General features: G+C 42.8%; 1 protein-coding gene across 4 annotated transcripts in view; it reads left to right on the top strand.

The window, feature by feature from the left end:
• LOC127576987 (centrosomal protein of 128 kDa) overlaps positions 1 to 16,297 on the top strand; it is a 372,768-nt gene that overhangs the window by 341,055 nt on the left and 15,416 nt on the right. For all 4 annotated transcript variants that reach the window (XM_052027856.1, XM_052027839.1, XM_052027847.1 and 1 more), the window contains exon 21: positions 10,939 to 11,052. In XM_052027856.1, the coding sequence (XP_051883816.1) occupies positions 10,939 to 11,052 (114 nt within the window). The remainder of the gene's footprint in view (positions 1 to 10,938; positions 11,053 to 16,297) is intronic.

Below are 16,297 nucleotides of genomic sequence, written 5' to 3'. Positions count from 1 at the left end.
CATTTCATTTGGGACCCCTCCACCACTGGATTCTGCAGACAAGTTTTATTAATCTGGGTTCCATTTGAGTCTCAAATTTTAGCAACAACTTCACCCAATTTGGAAAGTAACTGACTCATATCTGGCTAAAGTCACCCAGTGGAAGAGGACACTAGTCAGGCAAATACATTTGCCTTCTTGAATATTATCTTACTTCCTTAGCTCAGTCTTATGTTGTTACTGACAAAGGGAATGTGTATGGACGACTCTACCTATACGTACACCAGTTCTTAATCATGTTATAGAATAATTACAGCACAGAAGGAGGCCATTCAGCCCATTGAGTCTTGCCGTACCGATGTACAGCAGGACTCTTCACATTTGAGATATTGTGATATATTTTAATTTATTTTTCCCCTCCACCATAGATTCTTGGACTGTATACAGGTGGATGCTTCCACAGAGTCAGAGGCTCTTCTGGCTTTACTTGCGTGCGCCAAGGTTAGCTTCCATTTGTCTAAGCGAGACAGTTAAAACTAACTATAGAAATGGGGGCACAAGAGACTACAGATGCTGGAATCTGGAGGAACTCTGTGGATCGAGCAGCATCTAGAATATAGAACAGCACAGCACAGGAACAGGCCCCTCGGTCCATGATGTTGTGCCGAACTAATTAAACTAGTAATTAACGCCTAACTAAACTAAACCCTTCCGCCTACACAATGTCCATATTCCTCCATTCTCTGCATATTCATGTGCCTGTCTAAGAGCCTCTTGAACACCCCTGTCATATTTGCCTCCACTACCACCCCTGGCAGCGCATTCCAGGCACCCACCACTCTCTGTGTAAAAAGCTTGCCCTGCACATCTCATTTGAACTTACCCCCTCTCACCTTAAATGCATGCCCTCTGGTCTGAGACATTTTGAACCTGGGAGAAAGATACCGGCTGTCTACCCTATCCATGCCTCTCATATTATAAACTTCTATCAGGTCTCCCCTCAGCCTCCACCACTCCAGAGAAAGCAACCCATGTTTGCCCAACCTCTCCTTATACTGTCCTGGGGGTGGGGGGGGGGGGGGGGTGGGGGGGGATGTGAAAGGAATTGTCGGTCAAAACCTTGCATCAGGACTGAGATTGGAGATGTCCAGCGTAAAGAGGGGAGGGGAGTGGTGAGACAGGAGCTGGAGATGACTGGTGGATTGAGGAGGGGTGAAGGATGATAGGCAGGTTGAGCCAGGTAGGGGAGGGGTGGGATGGAGTTGGGAGAGAGAGGCAGGTGGATGCTGGATGGAAGCAGAGAAAAAAAATTTCTTCCTCCTTTTCACCAGTCTTGTACAAGCCCAGCATGATCGCTCTCTTCAACCAACACCATTCCCCCTCAGCTCCCACCAAAAGATTGAATCTAAATGTTGAGTAGAGTTAGGTTTTGAATTCTTAATCAATGGTTCTGTGCTATGACATTTTGAGTTAAAGCAGCTTTGTCTCCTATCTGAGTGACATAAACTGCACATCCTCTGAAGATCCTGGGATTAACAAATTGATCTACGTGATCAGAAGTGCTCACTGCATCAAATAATATCACAACTTGAATCCATAGAATCTATGACATAGGGAGAAGTTAAATGGGCATGATATTACACTAATAAGATGTCTTAAGTGATCAGGTAGACTGTTATGTCTTGAAACATTGTGGTTTTCCACTATTAGAAAGTGCCAGTATTCATTAAACCCACTTTGGTGACCTGAAAATGCCACATTTTTGCATTCATTCTTTGCACATTTGAGAATCCTTTCTAACAGGTTGTCACTTACTAGTTCTCTCTTTGTTTGAAGCATTCTCTTATGAAAGCTTGCAGTCCTTAGAAGATATACAGGCCCCGGCTTTTGAAACAAAAAGGCAAAACACGTGAGAGTCAAATGGTACTATAGAAGAAGCCCACTTGGCCTACCAAGTCATCACTAGCTCTTTCAAAGTGCAATCTGAATTGTTTCATTACCCTGCTCTTTCAAGTCAAGTTGAGTTTATTGTCATATGCTCAAGTATGATGAGGTACAGGTATAATTAAAAACTTGCTTTCAGCAGCATCACATGCACGTAGGTTCAGACAGCCCACAGGACATAAACATAAATTATACAAAACAGTGAAACAATGAAACAAGACATTAGTACAAAATGTCCATGGTAGTGCAAGAGGTGGTCCATAGTATTCTGTTGCTAAGGTAGGATTAGGGTTGTGCAGGTTGGTTCAAGACCATGATGGTCATAGGAAGGTAGCTGTTCCTGAAGCTGGTGGTGTGGGACTTCGGGCTTCTGTACCTTCTGCCCTTGCTCATCCCGGCACTTGTTTTCTCCTTCAAGTATTTATCCAATCCCATTTGAAGGCTGTGTTTTCCAGATCCTAACCACATGGAGCACTCAAGAATGTCATGTCGCCACTGGTTTTTCTGTGAATCTCCTCCATGTAGCAAGAAACTTGGTGCTCATGGGAAGCTCAAAAAGAAAAGGGGCAATATATTAATGGATCTGGGGGCTTGATGAGCAAAAGTTTTGTGCTCTCAACTTTGTATTCTTGGCTTCTCAGAAGTCCCACTGTACAGTTATGGTTACAGCAGTAGGTCAATATAAACAAAAGGATCTATATTCCTTTTAGAGAAAATTATAATGGGAAGATCTGCTATTCAGCACTTTGGTTGACCCTGCATTTAAGAGGCTGGAGCACCCAAATTCGTTTTATCTGTTACGAAAGGAAGCACTTGAGGAATGATTTTAAATTTAAATTTTTTAAAAATTTTATTTACAGCGTGGTAACAGGCCCTTCCGGCCCAATGAGTCCGCGCCGCCCATTTTAAACCCAAACTAACCGACCCGTATGTCTTTGGAATGTGGGAGGAAACCGGAGCACCCGGAGGAAACCCACGCAGACACGGGAGAACGTACAAACTCCTTACAGACAGCGACGGGAATTGAACCCCGATCGCTGGCGCTGTAATAGTGTTGCGCTAACCGCTATGCTAATGTTGAACAATTAGAAGAAGTCAAACTGGACCAGTATCTGTGGAGTTAAAGCAGGGGAACAGAAGTGAAAGGGTAATTTAGGTAGATATCAGAAAATTCCTCTTTATTAAATTAAACAAACTTTCAGGTGAAATAGAGACAATAAAGCCACTGGAATTTCAGGGATTTGTCAGGATGGATGAAGTAAGGTCATTTGGATCACCTATTTGCAGTTATCATAAGTTCAGCACTTGAACTGTAAAAGGGTTGCCCCATGGCGTATTCTATCGATACTCTGTACCAATATGTGTTTGTTTGCAATTATCAAGTATCAACTGCAATTGATTTTACTATTTGCAAATTTTCTGTGGCTCTTTTTATGAATCCCTGACAAGTTCCTCAAACTCTACTCCCTGTACTTCCATGGTTAAATACTGTGATAAAAGTGCAAGTGAAGAGGGAAGATTTGAGTGTTCAGAGATGACTATGGCATGCTGATCAGTATAATAAGGTGGAGTTTCTCAAAATCAAAGGCTAGTACACAGAGCATTACTGGCTGACTCTGTAATTTAGTAGAACACATGGACTTCACAAGTGGTATTACAATATTACATGGAACAATGTAAGAGAATTCAATCCTTTTAGTGATCATGAGTGATTGATCTCCCTCCCAGTTTGCTGCTGATTCAAAAGCTTGCTAGTACAGCAGTAAGTCTTCAGATTTCTTCTGAGCCGTCTCCCATTGCAATGGTCTAAGATGCTTGTTGAGTGAATTTTGATGGAAATCCATTTGGAATTCAAGTATCTTCAAGATGATACTCCAGAGAACCTCTGTTCATATTGGCACATGCTGTAATCGCTAAACCGTAAGTAAAAGGGCAACCGTTTATTTTTCCTGTCCTCCTGTTGAGTGAGAAATGTAATTGTTAATTATAAGCGATGTCTCTCCAGCAAATTGGGTGAGGTAATTGTACCAAAAATTAAAAAAAACTACAGATGCTGGCCTAAACTGCTGAGGATTTTCAGCATTATTTCGTTTTATTTTAGAGGTTATTGTCCCCCAGTGTCTGTGGAAGGAACAGCTGTAAACCTTCCTTAATCTTTCGATTTGTTTCTGTTGTATTGAATTTCAGTCATTTCCTTTAGCTGATGATAATCTACCTGAGGCATTTGTAATTTCTGTCGACTTTTGCTGTGGATCTTTTGATGTTGCTTGATGTTTGTATGTGCTTCTTACCTTTGACCATTGTATTAGTTGTGTGAATATGCAAAATGTAGTCTAGTATTAAGAGGTATTCTTGTACCGTTGATATGCTACCAACAGAACAGGTACAGCACACACACCTTGATACAGAAGGCAATGTCAGTCGGAGTCATATAGCGTGGAAGCAGGCCCTTTGGCCCATTGAGTCCATGTCAACCATCAAGCACCCATTTTGCACTAATTCTACATTAATCCCATTTTATTCTCCCGACATTCCCATCAATTCCCCCACCAGATTCTACCCCTCGCCCACACACTAGGGGAAACTTACAGGCCTATTAACCTACCAACCCACATGTCTTTGGGATGTGGGAAAAATGCAGAGCACCCGGAGGAAACCTGTGCAGTCACAGGGAGAACGTGCAAACTCCACACAAGACAGCACTGGAGGTCAGGATTGAACCCGGCTCACTGGAGCTATGAGCCAGTAGCTCCATTAGCTGCACCACTGTGCTGCCTAGTATCTGGGATCCAACAGACTTCAAAGTCTCGCAACATGTGGGTATCTTCCTGTAGATTTTGTTGGAGGTGCAGAGATACAGTAACATGGGGAGGTCCAGAATCTCCATTCAAGTGCCACACTCCAGCAGATGAGAAGACTATCAAAGAACGTCCTGTTACTGAATTCTCAGCCATGTCAGTTACATCATATAAACAGTAATATGAGGTTAAAGGTGCCCAGAGTAACTGCATTCGGTGGGTATAATTTAAAGGTTCAGAAAATATTGCCGCTCCTTCAGCGTCACCTAGTCTCAATCCTGGAACTCAAGAACCCATCAACATTGTGCAGAAGGCTGCAGTAGACACCACCTTCTCGAGTTCAGATGAAGGGTCTCGACCCGAAACATTGACTGTCCATTTCCCTCCATAGATGCTGAGTTCCTCCAGCGCCTTTTGTGTTGTACCACCTTCTCGAGGGCATTTGAGGGATGGGCAGTAAATGCTGTCCTTACCAGCAATTTCCACATCCCAAACAAAAAATTTTTTAAAAACCCCAAACCATAAGTGAATGCAAGAAGGACACTGACTCTGGAAAATGATGTGTGGAGAGGTTAACTGAAGTGACACGAAGGTGGTAGGTGGAAGCAGAAGTCTGCTCAAGCATAAAGTTAAAATCTGATCCAACCAAGGTCGATCCGAGCCCAAACACTTGCAAATTTTTTCCAGATCTGACCCAGCCATTGCTGTAAATATAACAATTTCAAGGATGCTGGTCGCATACAGTAATACCAAGCAAATCGTCTTGACCTTGACAAAATTCTGAGCAAGTTTGGCATAGCACAGCTCAGCACAACCTGAACCCAAATTGTTATCAGAATATTCACCCAATACAGTCGGGTGAATAAGCAACAGTTTTAATGGGCTAATATGTATCTGCTAATCAATTATGTATACCTGGCACACAAAATAATTATTTATTTTGCATTTTTCCTTTGTGACAAATTTAAAGTCTTCAGATCACTCTCCTGTTAGAAAAGATTTTGCAGATCATGTGTAAGATTACTGAGGCTTCTTAATGAATTGAAAAGCTGAGATATCACGTTGAACTGAAAACATCTTCAAATTGACATCGAAAGAACTAAAATAACTTCTTTCATTGCTGTTGGACGTACTTTAAATTCACTTTATTGGCTGACTTTGAGGTCTGTTCTGATGGTAAATTGAAAAAAAATCAAAGGTTTATAAAGTTGATGAGAAGAAATAATTATAATGAAAGGAGAAATGCTTCACTCTGCCTCACAGTATCTGGATCAGGGGCAAGACGTTTTGCACAATCTCTCAACCAAATTCTATGCGAAGATAAGACTTAGAAATAAAATGACAGTTGAAGTTTAATATTACAACAAATTTGGGTTATCCTTGGTTAAGACAACCTTAACAGAGAAGAATTCTTTCCCAACTGTATGGAAAAACTTTGTCGGCTGGGCCACCTGCTCATTGCTGATTGTGCTTAGGGGGAACTTCTTCACTCAGAGAGTGGTGAGAGTGTGGAACGAGCTGCCATCTGACGTGGTAAATGTGGGCTCACTCTTAAGTTTTAAGAATAAATTGGATAGATACATGGATGGGAGAGGTCAGGAGGGTTATGGACTGGGTGCAGGTCAATGGGACGAGCGGAATAAAGTTTCGGCACAGACTAGAAGAGCCGAATGGCCTGTTTTCTGTGCTGTAGTGTTCTATAGTTCTATGTTGGCCTTACAGTTTTGAGAAATTGATGAACAATGGGAGATGTTGAAGCAGGAAATGGGGAATACAGACAATGAATTATTTCCTGAAATGAGGCCGTCAAAAATCAATCCCAATAACTAGATAGAGTCATAGAGCTTGGAAACAGGCCCTTTGGCCCAACCCCTCCATCCCGACCATGGTGCCCACCAAGCTAGTCCCATTTGCCAGTATTTGGCCCATATCCTTCTAAACCCCATTCCTATCCACATACTTATCCAAAGGTCTTTTAAATGTTGTTATTGTACCTGCCTCTACTGCTTCCTCTGGCAGCTCGTTCCACATACTCATCACCCTCTGCGTGAAGAAGTTACCCCTCAGGTCCCTTTTAAATCTTTCCCCTCTCACCTTAAACCTATGCCCTCTAGTTGTTAGTTCCCCTTTCCTGGGACAAAGACTGTGCACATTCACCCTATCTATGCGCCTCAAATAAATTTACCCTGTCTATACCCCTCAGATAGTGTCCCATCTGAAAGACAGACGCCCAAGGAATCTTGGTTGCCCGGAAACACACTAATACAGCATAGGTGGCCAAAGCAGGGTGATTTTTCTCTATGCACAACATGCATGGACTTGTGTGTGTAAGTGTTGTGAATCCTGGCAGTCCGTGCATGATACTCCCAAATCACGAGAGAAGCACAGATTGAAACGAATAATGTCCTCTCATACTGGAAGTTCTTAAAATCATGTTCTTGGTGAGAATCTCTGATTCATATAGCAAGACAGATTTTAGGCAGCTTTTGCTTTGAGTGGTGTGTTGGATGGGAACAGGCAGCACCTGTGTCCAGGTACTGAGACATAGTGGCAATGGATGTGACAGGGGTGAGGGTAAGTGTGATCAGGGATTTCACACACAGACACACACACACACACACACACACACACACACACACACACACACACACACACACACACACACACTTGAAACAAGGCAAGTGAATGCAACATTAGAAACAATTGGATCTGGCAATTGATTTGCAGGTCCAGTATATCGTGTAGTTTCTTGTAAACAATGTACTGTATGTTACACTTTCAGAATGTTTCCAGTCTCAGTCTGAGGCACTGATCTTTAGTAGTGAGGTGGATGGACGTGTCTGAATGCTGATCGTAGCCTCATAGATCTTCATTTTCATTAAATTAAAGGAGCAATGAAGTAAGGTAGAGATCAAGGCAAGAGTTGGGTGGGAAAAAATGCTAAAGAGAAATTTTCTGAAATGGGTCAAAGAAAGAGATTTATTGCAATATCTTGCAAGACATAAAGATTAAATGAGGCCCAGAAGCAAGGTCTGTCTATAATCTACTGCCAAGACCACTTGTTATTTGAAATGTATATGTTTCTGCCCTCAATTAAATTTTAGGAATTAGATCCCTTCCTTGTGATTAGTGCTCCTAAAATGTCACAAGGTTGATAGATTGTACTGATTGTGTATGAATGTGAGAAAAATATGGACAACATTTGTGGCCATTGCTGCCTTGAGAAGGTTCTAGACACCTTCAACTGAGGCATTCAAGGTTAAATGGTCAGAATTTTTTTTAAAAATTAGGAAGAAAACTCCTTGCAAAGGTGGAATATTCAGGGGCAAAGTGATTTAAAACTTATAAGGATTGGCTTGGGTGTCTCATCAACAGTGATTTGTTTGTAAGGGCAACAACAACTTCCATTTAAATTGATAAACTGGTTTATTATTGTCACATGTACCGAGGTACAGTGAAAAACTTTGTTTTGCATGCCATCCATACAGATCATTTCATTACAACAGTGCATTGAGGTAGTACAGGGAAAAACAATAACAGAATGCAGAATAAAGTGTTACAGTTACAGAGAAAGTGCAGTGCAGGCAGACAATAAGGTGCAAGGTCACAACGAGGTAGATTGTGAGGCCAAGAGTCTATTATATTAGAGGACTGTTCAATAGCACCTTTAATAATGCTTTGGGAAAGCTCCCAGAACAAAACTTGGCGTTGAGCCACAAGTCAACATTTGGAACTGGATAACACAGGCTTGGTCAAAGGGGTGATTTTTATGGAATGTGCTGAAAAAGGAAAGAGAGGTCAAGGAGGGAAGATTCCAGAGGCCTTAGCAACTGAAGGAATGGCCACTGTGGAGAAGCATAAAATTCTAGGAAACTTAAGGAACGCATGTACCTTGGACAGTTGTAGGCCTGGAGGAGATTGCAAAAATTGGGTGGGGTGGGGCCATGAGATTTGAAAACAAGAATGACAATTCTAAAATCAAGCTATTGCTTAAACAAGAGCCCGTGGAGGTTAATGAGCACAGGGGTGAGGGGTGAATGGTTGTGAGTGTGGACAAGGGCTGTAGATGATTGAAGGATATAGCAAATCATGCAAAAAAATACTGAGCAAGTTTGGAAACATCTGTTGATGACCTTTCAATGGAAAAAGTTAGAGATAAATAGGTTTTAAGAAATATGAGAGCAGAGGGAACAAAAGAGTCGTTCCTCGACGGAATGGAAACCAGGAGAGAAGAGGTAAATCAAGTCAAGTCAAGTTTGCTGTCATATGCACAAGTACGGTGAGGTACAGGTACAATGAAAAACTTGCAGCAGCATTGCAGGCATGTAGATTCAGACAACACACGGAACATAAATATATACATTCTGCATAAATTATACCAGAGAGTGAAAAACAAAAATTGAAAGTGTGGTTTTGGGAATAGACGGTTAGTCTGGGGGAGCTGTAAGTGGGAGGGGTAGGATTATCTAAAACTGTCAGAAGCAAATGCAGTGGAAATTAAACATTAATTTGGATTTGGTGATTATCTGCAATGGCTGAACTCAATCCAAAACTGGACTGCAGATACTGGCAATCGGAAATAGAAACAGAAAATGCTGGAAATATTTAGCAGATCAATTGGTTTATGTGGAAAGAGAAACAAAGTTAATAGCTCATTGACCTTTATCAGATAATGTTGAGTTTGGTGTAAAAACTAGGGTTGGAAGATTGGATGCTATTGCATGGGCTACAGTAAACTTTAGCTGGAACACTGTTGGAAGCTAAAGGTGGAGAGTTCGTGGTGGGGGGGGGGGGGGGGGGAGGGGAGCACTGAATAAAGATTTTCCGCCAAGCAGTTACCCAATCTGTATTTAGTCTCCCAGTTGTTGATGAGACCACAGGGATACCATATCAGAAGTACAAGTAGCTTTCTGCTCATCTGATGTTCCAAATCAGTTTAACGAAATCCTAACCTGCTGATCTTCAGCCTTGGCATGTTAACATCAAAATCATTGAATGCGCTGTAATCCGTTTCACCATGAAATGAAAGGTGAATGTTTACTGGGATTTCCTGAATACTTGTAGGGGGTCTTTGCTGTGGGGAGCTCACCCTTTTCACAAGCATCATTATAGTTCAGTGGGTACCTCTCTCACCTCTGATCTGCAAGCTTCAAACAGTCGAATTTATAGAGAGCATTTCATGACCATTGGAATTTACTTCACAAGGTCTTCTAGGTCCTGAAGACCTTGTAAAGTAGCGTTGTGGTGTGAATCGATATTCAGCTTTTGTAATGTTGGTTGAGGGATAAGTAGTGTACAGGACACCAAGAATGAAAGTACTCATTAATGTCCTGTCAGAGGACTTCCTTCATCCTCCTGAGGGAGCAGATGGCCTCCGTTTAACTTTGCACCTGAAATTTGGCACTCTCAATCTAGAGTCAACCTAGATTTTTGAGCTCCCTTCTCTGGACTGGGAGCTGTAATGTCAACACTCTATCTCTGGTAGAAGTGCTGTCTACTGATCTGTGGCTGACGGCTCTGGTGACTTGAGAACATAATCAACACCGACACCACAGCTTACATGTGAGCAGTCCTTGGTATCACGCGTTTAGCACCTTTTAGATAGTAAATTGCCCCCAAGGCAATTTATAGTGGCATCATAACCACTGATCCAGAGGAAGAGATGAGCGGAGACTGACCAACAGCTCGGTCAAAGACAGTATTAAAGAAGGTGATGAACCTGGAGATGGTGAGAGGTATTTCCAAAAAGGAAGGCCTGCAGAGCAGAAGGCACAGCCGCCAGTGGTCTTTTACGCCCTCAAGCCCCACCATGGTAAACGGACACCTGCCTGCAACCTGCTAGTGGGCTCCCATCCTACCAGCACTGCAAACTTGGATGTGAAGAAATCTGCATGGTACAGTACCATCCAGGATTAAAACCCCCAGGAATTTCAATGCTGAAGTCCACGCCTGAAACATTAACCCAACTCTTCCCTTCACACTTTCCTGACAGAACTGCTGAGTGCTCCCAGCTTTTTCTAGTTTTAGTATTAATATTGTGTATATTCTGTTGTCACCTGACTGTACCTAACCATTGTATTTTCACATCAGTGCTGCGTAATGAATAAATTAAAAAATCATCTCTATTTACCTCATAACTTTATTTGCAATTGCTTGAGATATTTTTGTATCCTAAAGCTGGTTCTTCTTCTTCCACTGAGGCGTTCTGTTTTTGCAGGGTTCTCAGCATCACCGGGATATGATAGAAGAACGGTACACCAAGTATAAGGAGATAGTGAATTCCCTGCAACAGCAGCTGCAAGACTCAACAAGGAGAATCCAGGCTCACCAGGTAAAGTGATGTAAACTCTTGCGTCATTTAGCCCACAGGTTCAGGATGTTTGAGGCAAGGCTTTTGCTGAAATGTTAAGTTTCTTTGCCAGCTGAGTTAAAGTCCAAAATCAAAAAAAACCACAAAGTGCTGAATAGCAATAATAGGCTTATGAGGAAATGCAGAAAGAAAATGCAATTGGTAGAACTGGAAACCGAGATGAGTGAGTTCATTTATTGAACTGAACAAAATGGAACAAAGTTAGCATTCATTTCGAGAGGATTAGAATATAAAAGCAAGGATGTAATGCTGAGGCTTTATAATGTGTTGGTCAGACCACATTTGGAGTATTGTGAGCAGTTTTGGGCCTCATATCTAAGGAAGGATGTGCTGGTGTTGGAGAGGGTCCAGAGGAGGTTTCCGAGAATGATCCCAGGAACGGAAGGGTTAATATATGCGGACCATTTGCCGGCTCTGGGCCTGAACTCATTGGAGTTTAGAAGGATGAGGGGGAATCTCATTGAAACCTACCAAATATTGAAAGACCTAGAGAGGATGTTTCCAGTAGTGGGAGAGTCTAGGACCAGAGGGCATAGTCTTAGAATAGAAGGACGTCCCTTTAGAACAAAGATGAGGAGGAATCTCTTTAGCCAGAGAGTGGTGAATCTGTGGAATTCATTGCCACAGACGGCTGTGAAGGCCAAGTCATTTCAGTATATTTAAAGCGGAGGTTGATAGGTTCTTGATTGGTAAGGGTGTCAAAGATTACGGGGACAAGGCAGGAGAATGGGGTTGAGAGGGAAAAATAAATCAGCCGTGATCGAATGTCGGAGCAGACTCCATGGGCCAAATGGCCTGATTATGCTCCTAAGTCTTATGGTCCTGGAAACGGAGGGAAGGGCAGGTGAAATTTAAGTCAGGAGAATTTTGTACGAGAACATCAGCTGCCAATTGTACTTCACCCGTCACATTGGGCTCTTTGGAAGAGAACTCCAGATATTTGCAACCCTACACATAAAGAAATTTCTCCTTATCATATTCCTAACTGGCCTGCCCCTTATTCTGACACCATACTCCAAGACTCCAAACTCTTCAGCCTGAGCAAACAACCTTTTAGTGCCTTCAGACCTTCAACCCTTCTCAGAGCCTTATGTCTCAGTGCGATCGTCTCTCATTCTTCTGAGCTCCAATAGGGAAAGGCGAATTATACTCGGTCTCTCTTAGAAGAGCACTCTCATCCCAGGAATTGATTTAGTCAGTGTTTTCTGCTTTGACTCCAAAGCACAGAACAAAATTTGTTCACAGCCTGCTAAACCTATTTGTTATTCCTTTGAGGTGGATGCAAGATCTTCACCTGTTGCTGTTCCCCTGTCTGTTCACTAGTTCTATACCTATCCATTTTCAGATCTGGCAAAGGATCCACATGTAAAGCAAGGATGAAACAACCTTGTGTGTCTTACAAATTTATCTTTTTATCACTTAGATCTTCACCTACCTTTTTAGTAATGGCGTACACCAGAGTAGGAGAAAGAGAGGATGACATAACTTGTGACTATTTGTCAGTCAAGACAGTTCTATTGCACAAAGAAATGGGAGTGGATGGCAGGGTTTGAACAGAACAGGGATGAGGGTGAGGAGGAGAAATTGGTACTTTGAACATGTGGAATTTCAACCCAAACCATGAAGAACACATAGGAATGTAAAAGCAGGAGCTTCAGTTGCAAATTCAGGTACTGAATACAGAACTCAAAGTCAAAGTCGAGTTTATTGTCATGTATACGAGTACATGTGTGCATGGGTGCAATGAATAACTTGCTTGCAGCAGCATCACAGGCACATAGCATCAGATACACAACACTCACAAGAAAAACATAAATTAACAACATAAGTAATACAAAATTATACAATTGAGGCCATGTGTGGTCAATATACAACATTACGGTCATGTAATAAGAAATCCTTCTCATCAATCTCAAGGAATACTAAATGGGTGAGAGATCCTTTAGTCCTACAGCTGTTGTGGGAGACAAATATTGTGCAATAAAAATGTTTGAATTTTTATCGCACCTTTTATGTCCTCACAATGTGTGAAAGCACTCTCAATGAGATACTTTCGACAGGCAATTGACAAACGTACAACCCACTTTCACACAGTTTCACAATGGCAGTGAGATAATGGGCAAAGCAATCTATGTTATTGTAAGATGTATGTTGGCTGGGATACCTGAAGAAGCGTATGATTTGATAGCATACTAGTTATGTAGCTGGACATTACAGACATGGAGTAATGATCAGGAGACACAAGTTCAAATCCTAGAATCAGAATCAGGTTTATTATCACTGACATATGTCGTGAAATTTGTTGTTTTGCGGCAGCAGTACAGTGCAAGACGTAAAGACATAAAATTTATTATAAGTTACAAAAATAACTAAATAGTACAAAAGAGGAATAACGAGGTAGTGTTCGTGGGTTCATGGGCTGTTCAGAAATCTGATGGCAGAGGGGAAGAAGCTGTTCCTGAAATGTTGAGTGTGGGTCTTCAGCCTCCTGTACCCCCTCCCCGATGGTAGTAATGTGAAGAGAGCATGTCACGGGTGGTGAGGGTCCTTAATGATGGATGCTGCCTTCTTGAGGCACCACCTCTTGAAAATGTCTTCAATGGCGGGGAGGGTTGTGCCTGTGATGGAGCTGGCTGAGTCTACAACCCTCTGCAGCCTCTTTCAATCCTGCACATTGGAGCCTCCATACCAGGCAGTGATGCAACCAGTCAGAATGCTCTCCACCGTACATATGTAGAAACTTCCCTTTGGTGACATACCAAATCTCCTCAAACTCCAAATGAAGTAGGGCTGCTGGCATGCCTTCTTCATGATTGCATCAATATGTTTGTCTCAGGATAGATCCTCTGAGATGTTGACACCCAGGAACTTGAAGCTGCTCACCCTTTCCACCGCTGACCCCTCAATGAAGACTGGTGTGTGTTCTCCCGACTTCCCCTTCCTGAAGTCCACAGTCAGTTCCTTGGTCTTGCTGACATTGAGTGCGAGGTTGTTGTTGTGACAGCAATCAACCAGCCGATCTATCTCACTCCTGTCCACCTCCTCGTCGCCATCTGAGATTCTGCCAACAACAGTGGTGTGTGTCATCTGCAAATTTATAGAAGGTGCTTGAGCTGTGCCTAGCCACACAGTCATGAGTGCAGGGAGAGTAGAGCAGTGAGCTAAACACACATCCTTGAGGTGCGCCTGTGTTGATTGTCAGCGAGGAGGAGATGTTACTACTGATCCACACTGATTGTGGTTTCCCAATAAGAAAGTCAAGGATCCGGTTGCAGAGGGAGGTACAGAGGCCCAGGTTTTGAAGCTTGTTGGTTAATACTGAGGGGATGATGGTGTTGAATGCTGAGCTGTAATCAAGAAACAGCAGCCTGACGTATGTTTTGCTGTTGTTTAAGTGCTCCAAAGCCGAGTGGAGAGCCAGTGAGATTGCATCCACTGTAGACCTGTTGTGGTAGTAGTCAAATTGCAGCTGGTACAGGTCCTTGCTCAGGCAGGAGTTAATTCTAGCCATGACCAACCTCTCAAAGCACGTCGTCACAGTAGACGTGAGTGCTACCAGGTGATAGTCGTTGAGGCAGCTCACCCTGCTCTTCCTAGGCACCAGTATGATTGCTGCCCTTTTGAAGCAGGTGGGAACCTCCGACTACAGCAGTGAGAGGTTGAAGGTGCCCTTGAACACTCCAGCCAGTTGGTCAGCACAGATTTTCAGTACCCTGCCAAGTATGCCGTCGGGCCTGAAGCCTTGCGAGGGTTTACCCTCTTGAAGGATATTCTGACATCGGCCTTCCAGACAGGGATCAAAGGGTCGCCAGATGCTGTGGGGATTTGCACAGGTGTAGTGTTATTCTCCCTTTCAATGTGTGCATAAAAGAGTTTGAGCTCATCAGGGAGTGAAGCATTACTGACATTTATGCTGTTAGGTTTTACCTTATAGGAAGCAATGGCACGCAAACCCTGCCACAGCTGTCGTGCATCCGATTGTATCTCTAACTTCACAAGGGATTGCCTTTTTGCTCTCACCATGGCCTTCCATAGGTTGTACCTGGACTTCTTGTAAGGTTCTGGATCGCTGGTCTTGAACGCCACAGATCTAGTCCTCAGCAGACTGTGAATCTCCTGCTTCATCCAGGGCTTCTGGTTTGGGAAAACTTGGTATGTTCTTGACAGCACATTCTCATCCACGCAGGTCTTGATGAAATCTGTGATGGCCGTGGCATATTCATTCAGATCCGAAGATGAATCCCACTATGGCAGCTGGGGAATTAAAATTCAGTTAATGAAATAAATCTGGAACTTAAAAAAAAATCTGCATTTGTAGATTAGTAAGTAGTTTAAAAGCCCAAAATGGTTCATTGTGTCCTTTAAGGAAGAAAGGTTGCTGTTTTGCTGGATCAAAAGACTGATGTGCTTAGTCTGATGTCTGCTCAGAGTGGGACTTGAACTCACAACCTCTGATTCAAACAAAAGTGCTACTATAGACCCGAGGCTAAAAGTAAATGACAGGGAATGGATCTTAATACACTTGTAACATGTTTCCCAATAATTTGATTCAATCTAGTAACTCTACGTCCCAGTGATGGTAATTACTTTTTCTCTGTCCTTTTGTGAACTATTAAACTGAAGGTCTGAAATAGTCGGTGCCAAGAAACTAAGACTACCTTATACCATAATCAGCCTACATTGTACAGCACTGCTAAGTATGAGACAATCAGTGTACTTGTTTTCTCATGGAGGAACTTGAATGGTTTTAACATTCCTGGTGCTGGATTATCCATAAAAAGAATTCCATGATCTTCTCGGCTGAACAGCCAAAAAATCAGCCTTGCTATTTGACTCATGCTGAATGTGTCTTGTGTTGCCTTGTTTCTGTGGAACACTCTGTGGAACAGAGGTTATATTGGGAGGGAGGGAGGGAAGAATCCAACTTGCTTTCCAAGTATCCATGAAAGCAGGGCACTGCTCCCCTTCTGTGATCTCTGCTGCTCTCCGGCTCGTCGACCAAGTGCTTACCCAGATTCAAACCTATCACCTGCCAGTTCGTGTCCTCCCCCTCCCTCCACCTTTTTATTCTGGCTTCTGCCCTGTTCCTTTCCAGTCCTGATGAAGGGTCTCGACCCAAAACGTCAACTGTTTATTTCCCTCCATAGATGCTGCCTGACCTGCTGAGTTCCTCCAGCATTTTGTGTGTGTTGCAAACCTTCCAGGT

Source organism: Pristis pectinata, chromosome 1 (assembly GCF_009764475.1).
Source record: "Pristis pectinata isolate sPriPec2 chromosome 1, sPriPec2.1.pri, whole genome shotgun sequence".
Taxonomy (NCBI): domain Eukaryota; kingdom Metazoa; phylum Chordata; class Chondrichthyes; order Rhinopristiformes; family Pristidae; genus Pristis; species Pristis pectinata.
This window is presented reverse-complemented; position numbering and strand designations above follow the sequence as displayed.